This window comes from Xenopus laevis, chromosome 4L (assembly GCF_017654675.1).
Source record: "Xenopus laevis strain J_2021 chromosome 4L, Xenopus_laevis_v10.1, whole genome shotgun sequence".
Classification (NCBI taxonomy): domain Eukaryota; kingdom Metazoa; phylum Chordata; class Amphibia; order Anura; family Pipidae; genus Xenopus; species Xenopus laevis.
In genome coordinates, this window is record NC_054377.1 from 31434420 (window position 1) to 31454767 (window position 20348).

Sequence of the window (20348 nt, forward strand, 5' to 3'; positions counted from 1 at the left end):
CTTCATTATATTAAGAATTTAGCATAGCATATTTTTATGACCTGCTTGATGTATACATTGTGTAATGGATTTTTTTCTGTCTCTAGCACATTTGTATATTTAATATCCCTAGAACAATAGTTGTCGGCCAGGTCATGGAACTCCGAGGTAACTTCTAATATCCTCATATTTTACAACTGGGGGTACTTTATTTATTATAATACACACATTTCAGTGAGTGATGTGACAGAAATGACATCAGAACTCACCGTTTATAACTGATGACATCAGAACTCACCGTTTGAAGATATTCATGGCTTTTGTGTATTATATACTAATATAGTACAGGCATGGGACCTGTTATCCAGAATACTTGGGACCTGAGGTTTTCAGGATAAGGGGTCTTACAGTAATCTGGAGCTCCATGCTTTGTCTGCTAAAAAATATTTTAAATATTAAATATACTGAATAGGATTAATTATGTTGTTGTTAGATGTATCCTTACTATATGTTGTTCTCTGCCAAGCTGCCTATTCTTTGTTACCCCATTCAGCACAGCAAAGGGTAAATTGCAGACTGCTGGAACAGAGCTATTTCTTTCCACCTTTGTGCTCAATAACTGGTGCCATCTGGTTTTCTTATAATACACTTCATTATACTTATGCATACAAACCTCAGTGAATCATACATGTGAAGGTAAAGTGTGATGCCAAGATGCAAAGCAGACTTTGCTGGCAGTTAGTCAAAGGTATGTTGCTTTTTTGCGCAGTCAGCACAAAATTCACAATAAAATCAATAAATTCGGCTGCAAATTTATCTTCCTTTGTGTACCTTTATATTGAGATAATTCACCATTTTTATGTATGCTTCTGTCCATCAATATGCATACTATGCCAATTATTTAATTGCCATTTACCTTTTTTTAATCAACCATTCTTCCCTTGTGTCCATCATTTTGCATGCTTCATTCATTCTTTATAGTTCCCTTGTGATCATCATTGTGTATAATCTCCATGTCCATCATTTTGCATGCCTCCCATGTCATTTATTTTCAATGCTTTTATCTTATCTTATCTTCCCCCAGGTGGCCATAATTCTGAGTTCTTAACTTGTGATGATCCTGTATGATCTGTATGATCCTCTTGCATTTTTCTGCCTCCTTTCCATTTATCCTCCAGGCTTCTCTTTTGAATGCCCCCTTGGCATTCATCATTTTGACTACATCCTTTATTCTTTTCCTCTTGTATCCATTATTCTGCTTGTTTGCTTCACTCAGTATGCTACCCATATGATTATCTTTATTTATCTTGTTTTTTTTCCACAGAGGTGCAAGTTAAAGTTTGATTTTCCTGCAGTCCATCTGACTGTACATGGGGAATGAATAATATGATATTGTCTACCAACAACCAATTACCCTTCCCCTTTCTCCTGTTGCACTGCAAACCACCTACTCCAGATTAGTCCTTAGTCCCTTAACCAGTGGGGTCATTTTCTATAAAAACCTACATTGTAACATGCACTGCTTATCTCAGCTCCACCACAAAATAATAGCACCCCTAAAAACAAAAACAATGAACAGCTTTGTACGCTACCATGCTATATAAATATTGCCCAGTCGTGCCCAGTAGCAAAAGTAGCATCCAGTTTTTCCTATATGTTCCCTATATATTTGTTAATATTGCATAATTTCCAACACGTGTTAGAGTTAATGCTTATTGATGCAACCCACAAAAGGGGCCATGAAATTGCCACCACAGGGTTTGCGAATCCAGGGTTCCCTAGTGTCAGTGAGTGAACTTGCACGCTTATTCATGATTGCAAGCTGGGTGGGTGATTTGGCACTCCAACATGTACTTGAAGAAGAGTGTTTGGGTGCAAGTAACTTTTAGGAATTGTGTCAAACTGTCCATGCATTTTCAATTTTGAATAGTTTTTTGTAATGGCTCTTGTGATTATATATGACTCTACAGAACTTGTAAGGTTCCTCAAATTCTCATATACCTGTAGCATACAGTATATCCAGGGTAATTTGTTCAGTCGCAATGTCACATAGGGCACCCTAAATTCAGAACAAGTGCTAGGCTAGTCAGGGAGTCAGTTCTTAACTTGAGAGTAGCAAAGCAAGCGTACTGAATGAACACGTTCATTTCCAAGGTTTAGGACGGAAGGCAACACCAGGTTCTCACGGATTAAACGATAAAACAGAGTCAGGCAGGCCGGGGTCGGTACAGGCAGAGTTCAAGAATAGTCAGGCAGGACGGGGTTGGTACAGACGGAGTTTAAGTATAGTCAGACAGGCCAGGTCAGCACAGGCAGAGTTCACAGAATGGTCAGGCAGGCAAAGGTCAGGATTGGCAGAATTCAGAAGAGTCAGACGGGCATTGATCAAAACCGGAATACAAATAGACAAAATCACAATTCCCAGGAACTAAACAAGCTAGACCTAACAACGGGCAATGATCACAAGACCAAAGCCCCTTTGAATACCTTGAATTTCACACCAAGGACGTGATGACATCACATGCACGGCGCGTAAACCCTGGAAGTGCGCACCGCGCACACCCTAGGTACAACCGGCACCAAAGGAGGAAGGACCATGCAGCGGGGGTCCCCACCACCCCCTTAGACCACCAGGGTACGTTGTTACACACAACGTGCAATCAGTCAGAATATTGAAGGATGCTAAAGGGCTTTAAATACAATTATCACAGGACAATTGTTTGCAATGTTGCATAAAACTTCAAACAGCATTTTTGAGCAATAAAGGTGTGAAAACTATTATCCAGAAACCCATTACTCAGATAGCTCCATTGTCCATAGATCCTATTTAAACAATTCTTATTTTTTTGGACTGGTTTCCTTTTTTCCTGTAACGGAGAAGATGTTAACTGAAAGTAACACATAACATATATCCATACCAGAGGCAAACCAATTCTGTTGGTTTTTTTAAAAATAAAATTAAAAATTAAAATTAATAGCCTTTAGGAATGGTGCTCCATATCACAGAGAGACTCTTAATCCAAAAAATCCCATGTTTCCAGCAATTCGAGATAATAGATCCCATAGCTGTATAAGCATAATTAATCTTATGCTAAAGGGCAACACTTTTCCTACTGAGGTTCATTTCTGTCTGTGGGAGCATATATAGACATGGTTGTTACACAATGCAGGTTTAGTACACTCATTTATGTTTAGTTTTTGTGGCTCCTTGATGGTTTGCTTTTCTGTGTGCCTAAGTTTGTTCTGTTCCTGATCCATCTTTGTGCAATAGGTACAGTATGTACAGAACAGAGGCAGACACTGCTGCTGCAGGAGATGCCAGTTAGATGTGAAAGCTGGTACAGCTACAGCCTTTGCTAATATAGCAGCATATGAGCAGCTGGTGCTCCTCTCCTGATATTCGTTGCTTGGGGGGAGGTGACAAATGATAGATTCATAAGCTGTGACACTGATCTCTATCCAGAAGGGACAGTCTCACACGCTTTTCTGCCTCTCTTTTCATATCTGTCCTTCCTTTTTCTCTTTTGTCTTCATTCATTCTCCCTTCCTTCAACTTTATCTCACCCCTCCTTTCTCTCTTTCCCTCTATTATTATTCTCACTTTGCTGTGAGGGGGCGAAAATGACCTGAAATTAACATAATTACAAGAGACGTGCAGAGACAGAATGAGAAAGAGAGAGTAGGAGGAAAAGAAAATTTGAAAGGGGGGATGGGAATACAATAAAAGAAAGAGGTGCATAAAAAGCCTATAGAGAGAACTTTAGGCAAGTAGCCCTGGAATACGGAAGTGCTATTTTTAGGAATCGTCCATGGATAGATTAGTGAATTAGCTTTTCTTTTTACAATATTATATTCAAATTGGAATTTCTTGCTGGATAATATAAATTTATAAGCTCTAATTATTATCTACAGTGTACTGAACATTTCCTGTGTTTCACTGTTATACATTGTGGGGACTTTTTTTGCATTCCTGGTGACAATCCCGTGGTGAATTCCATCTATCCTTCAGCAAGCTGCCTTATCTCCCTGTGCCTCAGATACAAAATTTCCATTTTATGCTCTATTAGGTTTGCCACCCGGCTGGTATTTTACCGGCCTAGCCGGTTCCTAAACGATTCCTAAAAATAGCACTTACGTAAAATACCTGCCAAGGCCGGGGCCGGTATGACAAATTAACCGCCAATGTAGCTGCCGGTAAATTTGTAATACGATTAAAAGAGCCCTCGGCCTGCCCCCAATTCCTTTGGATTTAGCTTTTCTTTTGGCGTCCGTGGCGCAGCCCCAGCCCCTTTGACGTCACGGCCCGCCCGAATTTTTTAAAAGGTGGCAACCCTATGCTCTATGGAGCAAGTAATTCATTGTGCATCAATAACAGTGTATACAGTTTTGGGTATTGTTACGGCTCAGTTGTGTAAGGAAGGCCGTAACTGCCAGGACCTACCCCTTAGGTGTAGTAAGAGAGCCCTACTAACTCCAGTGTTCACCAACGCCCTTTTGGGGCCCTGGCTTTCTGCTGTGGAGCAGGCAGGGATCCTATCCACGGCTCTATTAGCCTGCACCTCTGGTGGGGTAAAAAACATCAGGTTGACCAGAGCCCTTTAAAGGACAAAGGGACTCCTTTTAAGAAATTGTTGCCAATACAATGGAAACTGAACTGTGTCATGGTGACTCCAAATATGCTTACTAATACTTGTTGGCAACAATTCATTCTCTAACTACACTACTTTTTGATGCTGCCATTTTGAATCTTCTCTCAGGGTCTACACCTTCTGGGCAAGCGTGTCTTGTGCCTTCCAAAGTTTATTGGCACCTGCCCCTTTTTGATCTAGTATGGTTTAACACAGGTCGTACTAGATTTAAAAAAGAGAAAAAGTGTCTGCACTCCACAATGGGCAAAGTGCAAAAAAATGGCCAATTGATGCCTTTTTTGCACTAAGGACCCTGCTGATGCCATGCACAGTGGTAACATCAAATCCTGCTCGTGTCCAGATCAGGCTTATTTAGAATTTGCACTTTGATGACATGTACCTCACGTGTTAAGGTGCTTGTCAACACTGACCACGGAGTGCCCCCTCACTGACTGAAATTGCATTGTGGACCGTGATTAAAACAATACAGGCCACAGAAGCAGAGTTGGGCTGGGCTAACAGGACACAGGGAAAAACCTGATGAGCCCCGACGAGCCAGACCAGCTCAGTGCCAGAAACCCTGGGCGCTGCACCTTTACCAGCCCCCTGGCCCCATTGCGGCCACAATGAGTTAAAAGTAAGGTACTCAGGGGATGGGGGGTGGTTGTGGCTTCTGTAGAGAGACTGGTGATGTGGGTGTGGCAGGCCAGGCCTACCGGGTGCCCTAGGCAGCCCAACCGCCAGGTGACAGCAGCCCACAAGTTTCCAAGGATGGCTAAAAGCCACTCCTGGCAACTTAATTTTTACATCAGAATTTCTGCTGTTCTAGCGGCAAGATCACTATTGCTCTCTCTATACTAGCGATGCCTCACCTCGTCCCACTCCAACCTGAAAATAGTAAGCAAGGGGAATGGCATCAAATTGGTAGCCTGCCACAAACAAAATAGAAACAAAGGCACACTCACTACAATGCTTCTGCAAATTCAAATCCTTTTCATTTTTATTTTAAGTGAGATCCCAGCAAATGTTTCGGGGCACTGACGCTTGAAACAGCCCTGGTCATAACTGAGTGTGGTTGACAGATTTTAGCTTCAAACTCCCTTTGAAGCAGTGGCATAACTTGGTAGTGTTGGGCACCCTGCCTAAAAAATCTACTGAGGGGACTATGATGCAGCAGACCCCATGCTCTCCCAAGATCAAGTTACGCCGCTGCTTTGATTTGAAGTATACAGTACATGGAGTATGATTCTGCTCCTAACCTGTGCAAATGGTGAGCGAGATACTGAATGCTGTGTGTAACCCCCTTATAGACACATATATATGTGCCTCTGAAGTGCTATCTATGTGACAAAAAGTATCAAACACTATAAACGTGTAGCCTCTCAGAGCAATTGTTGTTTTAGCTGCCGGGTAACCCCAATTTGAAAGCTGGAAATTGCCAAGAGAGAAGGGCAAATAATGGTGGAAAAATTAAGCAAATTAAGACCAAATGAAAATTTGCTAAGAACAGAACATTCTATAACATACAGAAGGTTAACTTAAAGGAGAACTATACCCCTCAAACAATGTATGTCTCTATAAAAAGATATTGCATAAAACAGCTCATATGTAAAACCCTGCTTCATGTAAATAAACCATTTTCATAATAATATACTTTTTTAGTAGTATGTGCCATTGGGTAATCATAAATAGAAAACTGCCCTTTTAAAAAAATAAGGGCAGCCCCCTGGGATCGTATGATTCACGGTGCACACAGACATACGAAACAAACTATACTTGTTAGGTCACGTGAGCCACTTAACAGACAGAGTTCTGTCTTTTGCCTGTTGCAGTTAGAGTTGTAGTATTTCTGGTCAGGTGATCTCTGAGGCAGCACATAGACAATCACAAAATGGCGGTTCAAGGCAAGAGACGTAAAAGGGCAAGATTTACTTAAATATATATTCCAGTTTGATAAGATTACTTAATATGCCACTTAATTTGATATAAACTATCTCTTACTCAAGTATTCATTTTGGGGGTATAATTTTCCTTTAAGGTGAATTACCCTTTAAAGGTAATACGCCAATCAAAGAGTGATATTTGATAAATGCTTCAGGGAAAGCATGCATCCCTGACAGCAAAATAAATGCTAATATTAACCATATTCCTGAGGTTTTTTGCCCATAGAAGCAAGCAAAATGTAAAATATCTAACACCTTCACGTGCCATCTTGTGGGCACAGCTAGCATTGCAATATATCACTACTTAAATGATTTAGATGATTCTTTTAAAGATAAGATGGTGAAGCAGCCATCTTTTTGTATGTTTTTTTTATTATTGCTATACTGAAATTTCACTATGCTGGATTTCCAAATATGAAATCATTTAATTTATATTAAAGGAGTGTATCACCTTTAAGTTAATTTTTAGTATGTTATAGAATAGCTAATTCTTAGCAACTTTTCAACTGGCCTTTCAAAATGAAAACCAAATCCAAATTTTCTCAGAATATCACTCTACTGTATACATCATACTAAAAATTAATTTTAAGGTGAACAATCCCTTTAAACTTAGCTTTTTATTGATTTCATTATTAATATGTACAGTGTAGAAAGAAAAACTAGAAAAGTGGGAGTATCAGAACATTTTAGTTCCTTTTTCAAGTGGATTACAATGAAGCTGTGGTGTTCTCTGGTATATATACAACTTTCAGCTCATAGGTCAAATGACCGACAAAAAAGGAATATCTATGTGTAAGGTGTCAAAGTCATTTACGAGGGGATCTGCAAGAGACAAGCAGATAAGGTACAAGATAATGTGGGTCAAAGAGGCTGAGTATAAATTAGGGCTGAATTATTGGAGTGTAGAATCAAAGAAATTCCATTTGATCTCTTAGTCCATATCCAGACATGTTGGTATTTCTGACCTGGTACAGTCCTTTCTTAGTCCACATAATTAGCCATAAATCCAAGGCCCAGGTTTAGTCCATTCCATTAATTTGTATTACCACACCTTTCTTTCATTATCTGTTTTAAAATTGCCCTTAAGAACCAAAATTCTTAACTCCTTTATGGAGTGATGAGGGCCCTGCAACATTTTTACTGGCTAACACGGTACAGCATTCTTTACCTGTACTGACTTACCTGAAACCCCGGGCCGGTGCTCCTATCAGCAGACAACTGCATCGGCCCGGGGTTATACTAGTGAACACCACAAAGCGATCCTCTTCTGTCTTCTTCTTTCTTCAAATTTCCCGGGGCAAACGCATGCTCAGTTGAACGAAATAGCTGACTTTTTACTTAAATTTCAGCTTTTGGTTCTACTGCACAGCTGCGCGAGGAAGGAGGAAGACAGAAGATGATCGCTCCATGATGCTCACTGGTATAACCTAAGGCCGGTGCAGTTTTATGCTGATAGGAGCACCGATCTGGGGTTTCAGGTAAGTCAATACAATCACTTGGGGATGAAGAATCACCCGCGCTAATGCATTCGATTTCCAAAGTTGCCCGAAGTTGCCTCATGAGGAGGCATCTATTAGCGCAAGTGATTCTTCATTCAAGCAGATGGAAGGCAGACGGAAGGCAGTTCTGGGAGATTGTCGCCATGCAGAAGAGGCGATTAGTCGCCAGGCAACTAAATCTCCCCGAATCTGCTCATCTTCCCCAACCCTAAGTGATTGTCTTGAGATATCATCATTAGTAAGTGCTTGTTCTGTCTCCTGAACTGGTCCAATTTGTTTCGTATCATGTAGTATGTTGAATGAGAAGTATTGTTAAATGTCGGGTTGTCAGTGGTAAGGTGTTCACGTAAGTGAGCCAGATGTCAAAAAAACATTTTTGTGTGTTTTTCCTTATTTGTCAATGTTTTTATCCAATCATGATGAAAGATGTAATGGAGTTTTTGTTGTAGGGTTACCACATATCAAGCAACTGTCTGAGGCGCCCATGCCTATGTGAAATCTTTGAAGTGGTGTCAGGTACGAATGATGTAAGATTTGTAAGGACATTTCCTGATATTTACTGGCTGGGAGACATTTCCTGATGTGTTTGTGGTATTGGAGAATGTCTTGTGCGTTTGTTTGTGGGATTATCAACATCAAGTTAGATAGGTTTGTCATAGTCTATAAAAAAGGTCTAATCTGTCTATAGATTTGTGCAGTTGGTTTTGGTGTCATAACATGTCCATAGTGAATCTGTTTTTGTCATTGTCTGTTAGTACAGTTATATTTTTATCTAATAAAGTGCATCAGGATCTGCCAGTAATCAAACTCTGGTCACTGTGATTATATTCTCCTACATTACCCCAGTGAGCTGCTAGAGGATATTACAATAATGCTCTCTGTTTCCAGAACTGGTTTCTACATTCCTTGCCACACAGGGCCCTCCTCCGAGGATCCCGATTTCATTATCTCATCTGTTATTGATCAAGCAATCAGGGGCCTTTATAAGCCTGCAACTCCCAGTTGCTTGATCATTGTAGACCACAAGCCCGATCCAGCCCATTACGCCATTGTTCCTGCTTGTTCCCTGCCAAGTTCCTGTTTTGTTCCTTCCTTTGATTCATGGTTCCTGGTCTGAGTCATTGACTTGCTCCTGTGCCCCTGTTCCTGATCCCTGCCTATTTTTCAGCCTGATTTACCTTACTTGCTACCTGTCCAGACCTTCGGCCTGTTTAATTGACTTTGATTAGTCGCCTGCCTCTGATCCCTGCCCTGGTAAATGGACTTTTGTTTATCTTCCACCTTGCATTGTACCTGTTACATTGTACCAATGTTGCCAATTTTAGCTGTAATTATGTTGGAGAGTTGGGTATTTGAAAGAAAAATTTAGTCTAGGCTGGAATGTGTTTTGTGTGCTCCTAAATAAAATTTGTTATCTTTAGTTTCAGGGTGAATGAATTGATACGTGTCTTGTAAATTTAATAACTCACATATATAAATTTAATATGGTGTTTTAAAATAATGGGCTCTTAATACATTGTTTAGGCAAAGGGAGTCCCCAAAGGTTATGATAGACCTAACTTTCAATAAAAATCAGACTCATATCTTTTGCATAAAGAATGAATCAAGAAAGAAAGGGGAATAGGGAAGAGTAACTGGATTATTTCAGAAACTGGTCTGAAATTTCAATTGATTATATTTAGAACATTTCTTATTTCAGTATGATGAAGCTTATATTACATTTTTGAGATAGTTTCTCTATAAACTCCCCAATCCGATTCATCTGACCACCCAACAGCACAGTGCATCTTTAGTGGGTATGCACTATATAAATCTGAATAAAATTCATCAGAACACACTGTATTCAAAATCACAAGTTTATAAAGTGTTTTATTAATTTTATGGGGACGTGGAGTTGAACGTAAAAGTTGAACACACGTTACAGATCATTTTTATACCACTTTTACACTGAAACTACTTCCCTGCTTAAAGTAAGTCCCACTATTGTGTTATGCCAGGCCTAGCAATTTTAGGCTTTAGTTTGAAAGCCATTATAAATAACCCCATTAACTGTTTGCAGTGGTTAATTGCATGATCATAAGGTATGGCTTCATATAACGTATAAGGAAAACAACAGTCTTGAATCAAAGTATCTGGGGCACATCAGGGCCATCACCTAAAATGCTCACCACTCCAGCTGCAGGGGACCACCCCCTCTTATACAGTATAGAGCGTTGCCAAAATGGTGGTATAATACTGGAAGGCTCAGTTACAGTGTTGAGGGAAGAATTGTGTAAATGCCAGGTAATACTGGTTGATTTAAATAGGTTTTGTGTGACTCCAATATAGTATAGGGCTCTTTTTAAAAAAAAAAAAAAAAAAAATCTATTCAGGACACGAGCTTCAGGAAACTGGGGAGATGCTGTGTTATTGTCCAAATCTGATTATCAATCACAGTCCCTTCTAAAATATCTACTACTGCACTGATAACCTTAAAAACTATTCCACTTCTGTCCCACATGCTCTGCAACCCATGTATTCAACTGCACCCATCCTGGGGGCAGGGCACAGATTGCTGCCCTTGCATTGGGATGCCAGTGCTCCTTGGTCCGACTCTGCCACATGCTGCCATAATCTCCCAATGGCCACACATACACAACGGCACTACCGGCTGCATCAACCTGCCAGCGGCCATATACACATGCACACACTGCACCAACCCCCCTATGAGAGCCACACACCTTTGATTCAATCAATATACAATAACATCTTTACTAAATATAAATAATCATAACTACAAGAATGCACACAAAATCATCACCTGGAGTTTTCCAGATAAAAGGGTTTCCTGGATTTTGGATCAGGAAAAGCATTTAAACATTAAATATACCCAATAGCATTTTTTTTGCCACCAGTATGGCTTCTTGCAGCTTAGTTACCATCAAGTATAAGGTACTGTTTTATTATTACAGAGACAACTTTTTTTTTTTACCTGAACTGGGCTCTATGGGAGATGGCCCTCCTCTAATTCTGAACTTTCAGATCCCATTCTTCTGTAGGCAGGCCTGAATTTTTGAGGCCACAAAGGTCAGGTCCTAGGATTAGGGTTGCCACCTTTTCTGGAAAAAAATACCGGCCTTCCTATATATTTATCTTTTTTCCCTATTAATAACATTGGGATCAACCATCACTTTTACTGGCCAGGCTGGTAAAATACTGTCTAGGTGGCAACCCTACCTTGGATGGAAAGATGCTTCGGGTGCTGCCACCATGAGGCGAGTTGAGAAACTCACCTAAGGTGAAAGCAACCCACAAGGGTTGGCAAAAAGCAACTCCTGGTAACCTGAATAGCTGGATTTTCAGTTATTAAGAGAAAAGTTAGGTCTTCTGCACTAGCGATGCAGACCTGCTCTGGCTAAAGAGAGGTAATTGCTGGGGAGCAAGGGGGGAGTGGGATTGCAGATTAACCACCTCAGGCAATTTAGTGGACAGAATCTGCCTTGGGTATGAAATACTTGAGGCACAGCACCGGTCCGTGTTTAAAATAAAAAGCCTTTATTCGATACACATGGCAACAATACAGCATACAGTGACGTTTCAGGCCTTGTTTGGCCTTTTCTCAAGCTTACCAACTGCTACATAATTACTTCCTTTTATAGACAGAAAGCATTATGCCATTTGTTGGCCTTATCATCATTTATACTTTGTTACAATGCTTATCACCATTTTTTTAAAAAAAAGATACGAAGATAGTACAATATTGCACAGTGTTACAGAATATCTTGTTATCTTTTTATAAATCTATATGTATTCAAGAACAATAAGATATCTGTAAAACACAAGTATTAAAAGCACATTAAAAACAATTACATATGAAAGATTGCCTGTCGGTCATATTCCCTATTTAACCCATGGGGAGTAAGGGTCTCTAACTTCCTGATCCACATTGCTTCCTTTCTTAATAGTATTTTTATCCAATCTCCACCTCTAAGTATTTTAGGTACATGGTCCACAATTTGTTATTTAGCTGTTGTATCCCATGACACATATCTACGAATCTGTCCTGGGTATGCTGGCTGCATTTACACTGGGCAGGAGATTCAGTCCCCAGTGGAGCAGGCTGCGTTTCAATCAATTTGGTGGGGGGTGAGGGTTGGTGTGAGGGGGTGAATGTTGGTGCCAGCCAGGTCCAGACTGAGAATTAAAATAGGCCCTGACATTTCAGGTATACAGAGGCCCAATCAGCCCACACAGAGGCCCAAACAGCCCCCACCAGCCCACTAAATACTGACTTTCTATGGCACTTTATAGCAGCCCATCTGGCATTTGCCAGAACTCACAGATTGCCAGTCCAGGCCTGGTGCCAGCTTCAAAGCTGGTCAAGGGAAGGGGGTGCATCACTAATGCAGAGAGTGCTATTGTGTTCTTGGCACTAGCAGATGCAAACTTTTATTTAAAAAAAAAACAAAAAAACATTAAGGTGGCTCTTAGTTACCAGAGGCGGCTTTTCCCACCCCTAGTAACTGGCTGTTCACTGCTGCCTGAGGCAAAGTTCTGAGCAGCCCTATGGACACCCCAGCCTGACACTGAAGACACTGGTGGAATGGCCTAGTTTTATTAGCTTCACTTTGATCCAATAATGTTTGCATTTTGAAACTTCCAAAGCATGGACACTTGGAGTAAGTCCTCTGTGGATTAATGGCTCACATTGGCTTATTTTACAATGAATATCAGTCATGTATGCCAAATTATTATGTACTACATAGAGATTATCCGTGTGTATCTAGTCATGCAGTTTGGTATGATGGGTCTTGAATTTGCAAACTTTGACCACTAGAGGTCGGAAGTATACAGTATAACTGCTTGAAGAATCAAAAAAAAAAAAAAGGAAAGAACTGGTGATTGAAATATGCTATAACCAATGAGAGTTGAGCCTTCTTATACCGGTCACTCACTGATGATGTCACTCCTGACTAAGGTTGTGGGTGATAGATACGCATGTGGTGCTGCTAGCTAGGTGGTGTGTCTCTCCTGCTCTGCTGAAACGCCACAACTACCGGTTGGTTGATAAGTATATTATGAATTGCTGATAATTATTACATTTTGTCTGGGACTGATCTATTTGTACAGCAGGATTTGAATTTGCTTATGGCAATGTCATGCAGCATTTGGAATGTTTGCCAGGGCATTGCCTAGTGCTATATAGACATGGTCATGGTAGATCCCTGTCTGTATGAAATATATTATTTAATGGCTGTACATTCGATTTTCTCTGAGCAGGGCGGGTAGGGGTGCATTGTTTGGTTTCACAACAGTGGCCAAGATTACACTTGTATCTGTTCCCAGGCAGAACACTTACATTTGTGACCCTGGTGGTGGTGATTGGACGAAAGGGTGGTGCAGTTGAACTACAACTTAAATGCTGTGAACAAAAAGGTGCCAGTGGTTCTTACCATGAAGTAGATGTTTAGCATAAATGAAGTACCCCTGTAGTACAGGTATGCGTTAGTTTGCCAATGTAGTGGCATTCACATAAGATGCAGGCACAGGTATCATGTAGAATATAGGACTTGGAAGGGTTAAAAAGCTACTGACACCAGAATTTTTCTTTACATCTATCATAACATTGTGTTTGCATGCTATTTATAATTTGGACAGGTAATGTAAAAACATCAGGCAGTACTTTTTATGCCATCAAAGTACTGCCTGATGTTTTTACATTACCTGTCCGACCCCCCCCCCATGTTTCTCTGTGAGGGAGCTGCCATATTTGTTTAGCAGTAGTCGGTTTGCATTAGAAGGTGTAACTGACCAGTTGAGAAAGGAAAGTCAGGTTGGCAAGACAGTCAGGTTTAAGAATTTCAAGTAATAATTACTTACAAAAGCAAACTTTAAAGCAATAAACTTTATTAAAAGGGAACTCCACAAAAACATAACTTAAGCTTTTTGAAAAGTAAAGATAATTTCAATCAACTTTGCAATATACATCAGTTAAAAAATATGCAGTCTTGATGATTTTTAATGGTTTCTGATCATTCCCTAAGCCTAGCCCCTTTGCTGAGCTGGTTGACTATTGTTACTTTGTATCAGCAGCCATCTGTCCTCAGCCTGCATCCTCCAAACACGTCAATTCCCTGCACACGTGATTTCAATAAGTAACGGAACATCATAGTGCAATGCATTGTGGGTTATGTAGTTCCTGTCTGTAAGCTGTGGAGAAGGTGTTACAATTTGTAAAATCAGTGTTTTAGTCCCTCCTTCGCTGCAAGGGTTTCAAATGATACAGAAAGAGAAGAACTGTTAACCAGCTGGATTGCAGCATAGAAAATGGCATTTATTCATACTTTTTGAAGAAACAGGTAACTGTGATGGGTATATAAGGGGTTTCTGTGTTATGTGGGCCTCTTCATCAAATTTTGGTTTGGAAGCCGGAGTTCCCCTTTAATATTTTGAAGAGTTAGTGTCAGTATCACTTTAAGGGCACCAGTAGAGAAATACTTGCTCCTGGTTTGGATACCTTGCAGTGGAAGCCTCTCCGGAGTAAATCTGGACTGAGTCACTGTCCATATAGAAGAGAGCTACCACTAGTCTTTCTGTCCTCACTGGAGGTGAGTTGCACCGTCACAGGAGCTATACTATCACTTTCTTATACAGGTATGGTATCCGTTATCCAGAAACCTGTTATTTAGAAAGCTCAGAATCAAGGAAGGGCCGTGTCCCACAGACTTTTATCCAACTGATCCAAATTTTTAAAAACGATTCCCCTTTTCTCTGTAATAATAAAACAGTACCTTGTACTTGATCCAAACTAAGATATAATTAATCCCTATTGGAAGCAAAACCAGCCTATTGGGTTTATTTACTGTTTACATGATTTTCTAGTAGACTTAAGGTATGAAGATCGAAATTGTGGAAATGGAATTATCCAGAAAAACCCAGGTCCCAAGCTTTCTGGATAAACGTCCTGTACCTCTACCTTGTTCACATCATCACTACTTCCTGATTTTACTATGTGTTGGGTTCCCCTTAGAGCACTGATTGTTTACGTGACTTCTGCTTCCCAGCAGCATACACCCCTGGTCACAGGTGGTGAACCTTGTGCTCCATTCATTTTATAATAACTATGGACAGTAACTTTTCATAACACCCTTGGGTCAAAAAAAGATATTTCCTCCCAAAGAACATAGGTAACTGTAGGATATCCTGAGCCAGTAGGAAAATTAACTCTTTGAATCCAGTACACTAATTTGCAAGTATTTTTTGTAGCTGTGATTATTTTATATTGCTTTTTTTTTTGTGCATCTCTTCCAGGACTTTTGTTCTCATTTGGTACCACACGGCCCTGAACCAGGAACTAGCTCCTTCCATGGCTTTACAGGGTGAGTTATGAAATCCTACATTTGTAGGTTAAAGTTATCAACTTTGTTTTTATTACTTTGTAGGGATGCACTGAATCCATTATTTTGGATTCGGCCGAACCCCTGAATACTTTGCGAAAGATTCGGGCGAATACCGAACCGAATCTGAATCTTAATTTGCATTTTTTACTTCCTTGTTTTGTCATGCGATTACAAGTGCTTACCAGTATTAAAGAGTATTTTTCGTATCAATTGATAGCAAGAGGATAGACTTTTTTTTTTTTTAAGATTAACAGGTGAAGTAAAGTAATACAAATTATTATTTATTGTACAGCTATTACACATTCCATAGAGTTTAATAAGTCTTAATAGTCCCTACCCTAGTGCAGCTCCTTATTATTGACTCATATTGCCAACATTCTACTGTGCTGTACAATAGAAAGATGTGCACTTCAAACATACAGACAAAATACAGATCCTCACATGTACAGGTGATAAAGACAGTGCCCTTCAGATACAGGGCAGGGTCAGATAGGGGACATATGCTTAGTATTAGCATGGTATGAGTAAATTATTGAGCAAAATAGCTCTTAGGATTTTAGGTACCTAGTAGAATGCAGGTATTCAAGTGACGTAAGGCCTATGGCTCATTTGGGTTAACTTTTAGTATGTTATAGAAAGTCCTATTCTGAACAACCTTTTAATTGATGTTTATTTTCTAAAAGTATTTGCTTTTCTCTTCTGCCTTTTTCCTGCTTGCAAATGGGGCTCACTGACCCTAGCAGCCAGAAGACCTATTACTCTGTAAAGCAATTGCTCTGTAAATACAATCTACAATTGTATTCTGGTTGTTTATTTATGTTACTTATCTTTCTATTGAAGTCCTCTCTATTAATCTCCGAGTATCTCATTCAGTCCGCCCTGGTTGCTAGGGTAAACTGAACCATAGCAACCAGATAGCTGTTCACGAAGGATAGCTGAAATAAACATGTAAGCTGTTGTGAGCAGGGCCCTTAGTCTATATTTAATTCTGTAACCCTTGTCTGTTAAGTTAAGACCCCTGTTTGCTGGCACTATATAGATAAATGATGATCACATTTAATGGAGAACTAACCCCCCCAGTAGCAACAGCCCCCCTTAAGTGCCTTCCATTGCCCCACTCACCTCTCCCTCCCCATACAGGTAATTTGTCTAAAGGTGCCCCTGAAAAAAAACCTGAGCCTAAAATGCAGACCAGCACATTGGCGTTCCCCTGCACCATCTTCTGACCATATGCATTCTCTTCAAGGTTCTTCGCCAACACTAAGCCTGCGGGAGAATGCGAATTTGGGCCTACTCAGGAATCGGCTTTAACTGCACATGCTCTTAGTTATGAAAATTCTAAAATGTCTTTTTCAAATCTGTTGAATGTGATTTGAGTTTGTCTTCTACATTTTTTTTATTTGGGTCTCTTTTCAGGAGATGATGATGATTCCTGGTCTCCTCCCTCTGAATCTGAATTGAAGATTCTGAGAGCACAGCGAGAGCACCAGGACCGAATCAGTCGTCTAATGGGAGATTATTTACTTAAAGGGTACAGAATGCTTGGAGACAGCTGTGAATCATGTGGGGTAAGTCAACCGTTGCTACAAAAGCAAGAGCCATAGATTTTTTTTGAAAAATTTCAAAATAACTCCTAACCATTTTTCTCTTTGCAGACTATATTACTACAAGACAGACATAAGAAACTACTGTGCATCTCTTGTCAAGAGCTTGATTCTGATACTGAAAAGGACAATCCAGGTAAATTTTCAGAAAACTATGATGTATTTCTCTGATGCTTTCTGTACGAACTTTGGCTCTTTATCTGTTTCTGATATATATATATATATTTTCTTAGTTATGTGAAGTTGCACTGTTATCTTTGACCTTCGGTTCCTTTGTCTGTTGAAATGAATTGCCTTCTCACAAATAATTCATGACCTAGGCCTCTCCGCTTCAAAGGCTTTGGCACACAAGTTTCTATAATGGGCTCTCCTTGTACCACTGATATTATTGGGAAACATTTACTCTGTATGGGCAATATTCGGCTGAAAACACCACTGTGTCTTCAGGTTATAATTGTACATTCAGTGCAACCCTTAGGGGTTCCAGTCAATTTCTTATATGTGACAGTGTGCCATTACCCTCAATCTATACCCTCCTATTGAACTGTTTCATAAAGGGAAGTTTGTTACTAAATGAATGTGAAATTTTTTTAAAGTAATGCGTGTGGTATATGTAGGGGAGACTTTGTTTAGTCTCTTCATTCTAACCAGCAGAAAGAGCTCTACAACATAAAATGCAGGTATTTCCCATTTAAGCCTATACAGGATGCTAGTATACATTCACATTTTAAATATTTTAATCTCTCTTTGCTTATAAATACTATTACGTTTTAACTTGTTTTATTTTGCAAGTGCTCATTTACAATGTTAAGTCTGTTTTAAGGTAATGCACTTCTACATTTCTAAATATCCTTCTTGCACATATTTGTAATTTTCTTTTCTGTTCTAATTCCAGTCCTCAACCATCAGGCAGCTCTGTCTCAGGTGCGAGAGCATCAACTGTCTCTCCAGCCTTGCCAGGAAAATCCTCCTGCCCATGAAGTTCAATCGGTTTCAGTGCCAAAACCAAAGTCTGACTCCCCTCCAATCAAGTCTGATCCTATCTTGCCAAACACTGATGCCATCCCATTGGCCGAAAGTGCTGTATTGGACAAGCTTTGCTGGGCATCTCAACAGCTCCAAGCAGCCTCCTCTGTTGAGTATAGCTCACAGCTTTGTGCACTTATTGGTTCTTGTGCACAGAGTTTGCGGTTTCTCCGTGACCTCCATCACTGAAGGACATATAATTCAATTGCCTATTCCATCTACCCAAAATGCTTCTATTTCACTAAAATAAGCTGTTACAGTAGTTCGTAAATGGTATTTCTTGTAACTGAGACAATGCTGACCAATCGCTATTTTATGTTCAGCATCACCGGGTTTTAGAATGCTTGCTGTGCAAAGAAAGTGTCCAATAACATGTTCTTTCACTGTGCTTTAGTTGACCTTAAAGTGAATGAAAAGGGGATTTAATTTATAAGTGTTAATGACGTTTTCCTTTGTTTAAAAACAGATAAATTGCATTCAGTGTTTGCAAAAATTGCTGCATAGATCAATAAAGGCATTTAAAGAGGTCCTCACCAGAGGACAAAGCATTTATGGTTTGATGAAGTTTTTAAGTTGGTTTACAGCAGTGATAGGAAAGTGCCCACTAACATAGAGTGTCATGTTACAAGCACAAAAGCCACAGTGGAACAGCTTCTGCTTTAATTTTCATCACAGATAATCTTGAATGCATTATATTGTTTCAAAAGGGAGACTACTTTCTAGCCTCTACACAACTAAATTCTGATTTCAAGTGATTTGATTTCAGCCTGCACCTTTTGCTGGATTTAGCTGAAGATGCAGGGTGCAAGTTAAACTGTGAACACAAGACAGCCATGTATTTAGGGCATGTGGTATGAACTGGACCTATCTGCATCCTGTGCTCTCCAGGGCTTCCTGACTAGTGTATCTGAAAGAAGATGACTATAAAAAAAAAATGTTTTAAAAACCTGATTCTCTGGGCGCTAAGGCGGGCTATGCATAAAAAATGTTCTTCAATTCAAATCAGCATTTACATTATGTACAGAAGTAAAAAAATGCCAGGAATTGAATTTCAAAGTTAAAAAGTAAGAAGCATGCTGGGTTAATTTTTTTGCACCCATATGTACATAACTCATTAAATCTCTATCATAGGATATCCTGTGTGCAGCATCTATATGCAATCAGATGTGGGGATCACAAGCACTCAGATGTAATGTACCACTTACAGTGACGTCTGTTATGGGAAATCTTACTACACATTTAGGTTTGGATACAAGTTCACTACTTAAAGGGGAACTCCACAGAAACATTACTTACAGGTGAAGGAATCCCTGTAGACCAGCTGGATTGCGGCATAGAAAATGGCATTTATTCATACTTTTTGAAGAAACCAGTAACTGTGATGGTTAAATAAGGAGTTTCTGTGTTATGTGGGCCCTTTATCAAATTTTTGTTTGGAAGCCGGAGTTCCCCTTTAATGTAGGTTTTGATGCCCTTTAAGGTGCTTTCCGAAGTACTTTTTTCTATTTTGTAGCAGTTTTTGATTACGTATATAGAGCTTTTGGCTCAACCAGCTTCTCTAAAACATATGGTTTTATGCAATCCCCATACTCTTGATTTCCCACAACTTAGAACAGCATATTAAAATGATGATGCAAAGAACCCTATAGCCTATGGAAGGTGGTAATTTCCAACACTTTACACCAATAAATAAGAGAGAGTACCCAAATCACAGGCTTTGCCCTATGGTGCCTGTAGGTCTGTCTAACTTCAGGGACACCATATCTTCAGGAAATAGCATGTGCAGCAATTATGCTGCAAAAAATGATTATTTATTACTAATTACATTTATAAAGCACCAACTTATTTTGCAGGGCTGTGCAATAAAAGTGTGTATAAATCAAAGATTCCATACAAATACTGACTGATATGGAGTAAAAAGGGCCTTGCTCGTTAGTGTTTACATACTAAAAGGATAAGGGGTATGGGGTTGGACCTGATCAATAATGAGCTGATGTGGCGTGGAGTATTTCACTTGGCAGGTGCTATAAAGGAACATTAGGCTAAATGAGGGTATACTTCTCTAAATAAAATGCTGAAAGATTGTGAAAAAGTCTGTGATGGAATGTGACAGGGAATTCCAGAGAAGGGGTGCTTCTATAGCCAAGTTAAAGTGTTTTAAAATAATAAAAATATGCAGTGTTGCCCTGCACTGGTAAAATTGCTGTGTTTGCTTCAGAAACACTACTTTGATTATATAAATAAACTGCTGTGTAGCATTGGGGGCAGCCATTCAAAGGAGAAAAGGTTC

General features: G+C 39.7%; 1 protein-coding gene across 1 annotated transcript; it reads left to right on the top strand.

Annotated features, from left to right (window-relative positions):
• The first annotated feature begins 13013 nt into the window (after positions 1-13013).
• Positions 13014-18606, top strand: znrd2.L (zinc ribbon domain containing 2 L homeolog). The gene is made up of 5 exons (NM_001092441.1): positions 13014-13087; positions 15340-15407; positions 16845-16996; positions 17084-17168; positions 17928-18606. Exons 2-5 carry the CDS (start codon positions 15395-15397, stop codon positions 18245-18247), a joined length of 570 nt encoding a protein of 189 aa, NP_001085910.1. The 5' UTR covers positions 13014-13087; positions 15340-15394; the 3' UTR covers positions 18248-18606.
• Positions 18607-20348: the final 1742 nt, after the last annotated feature.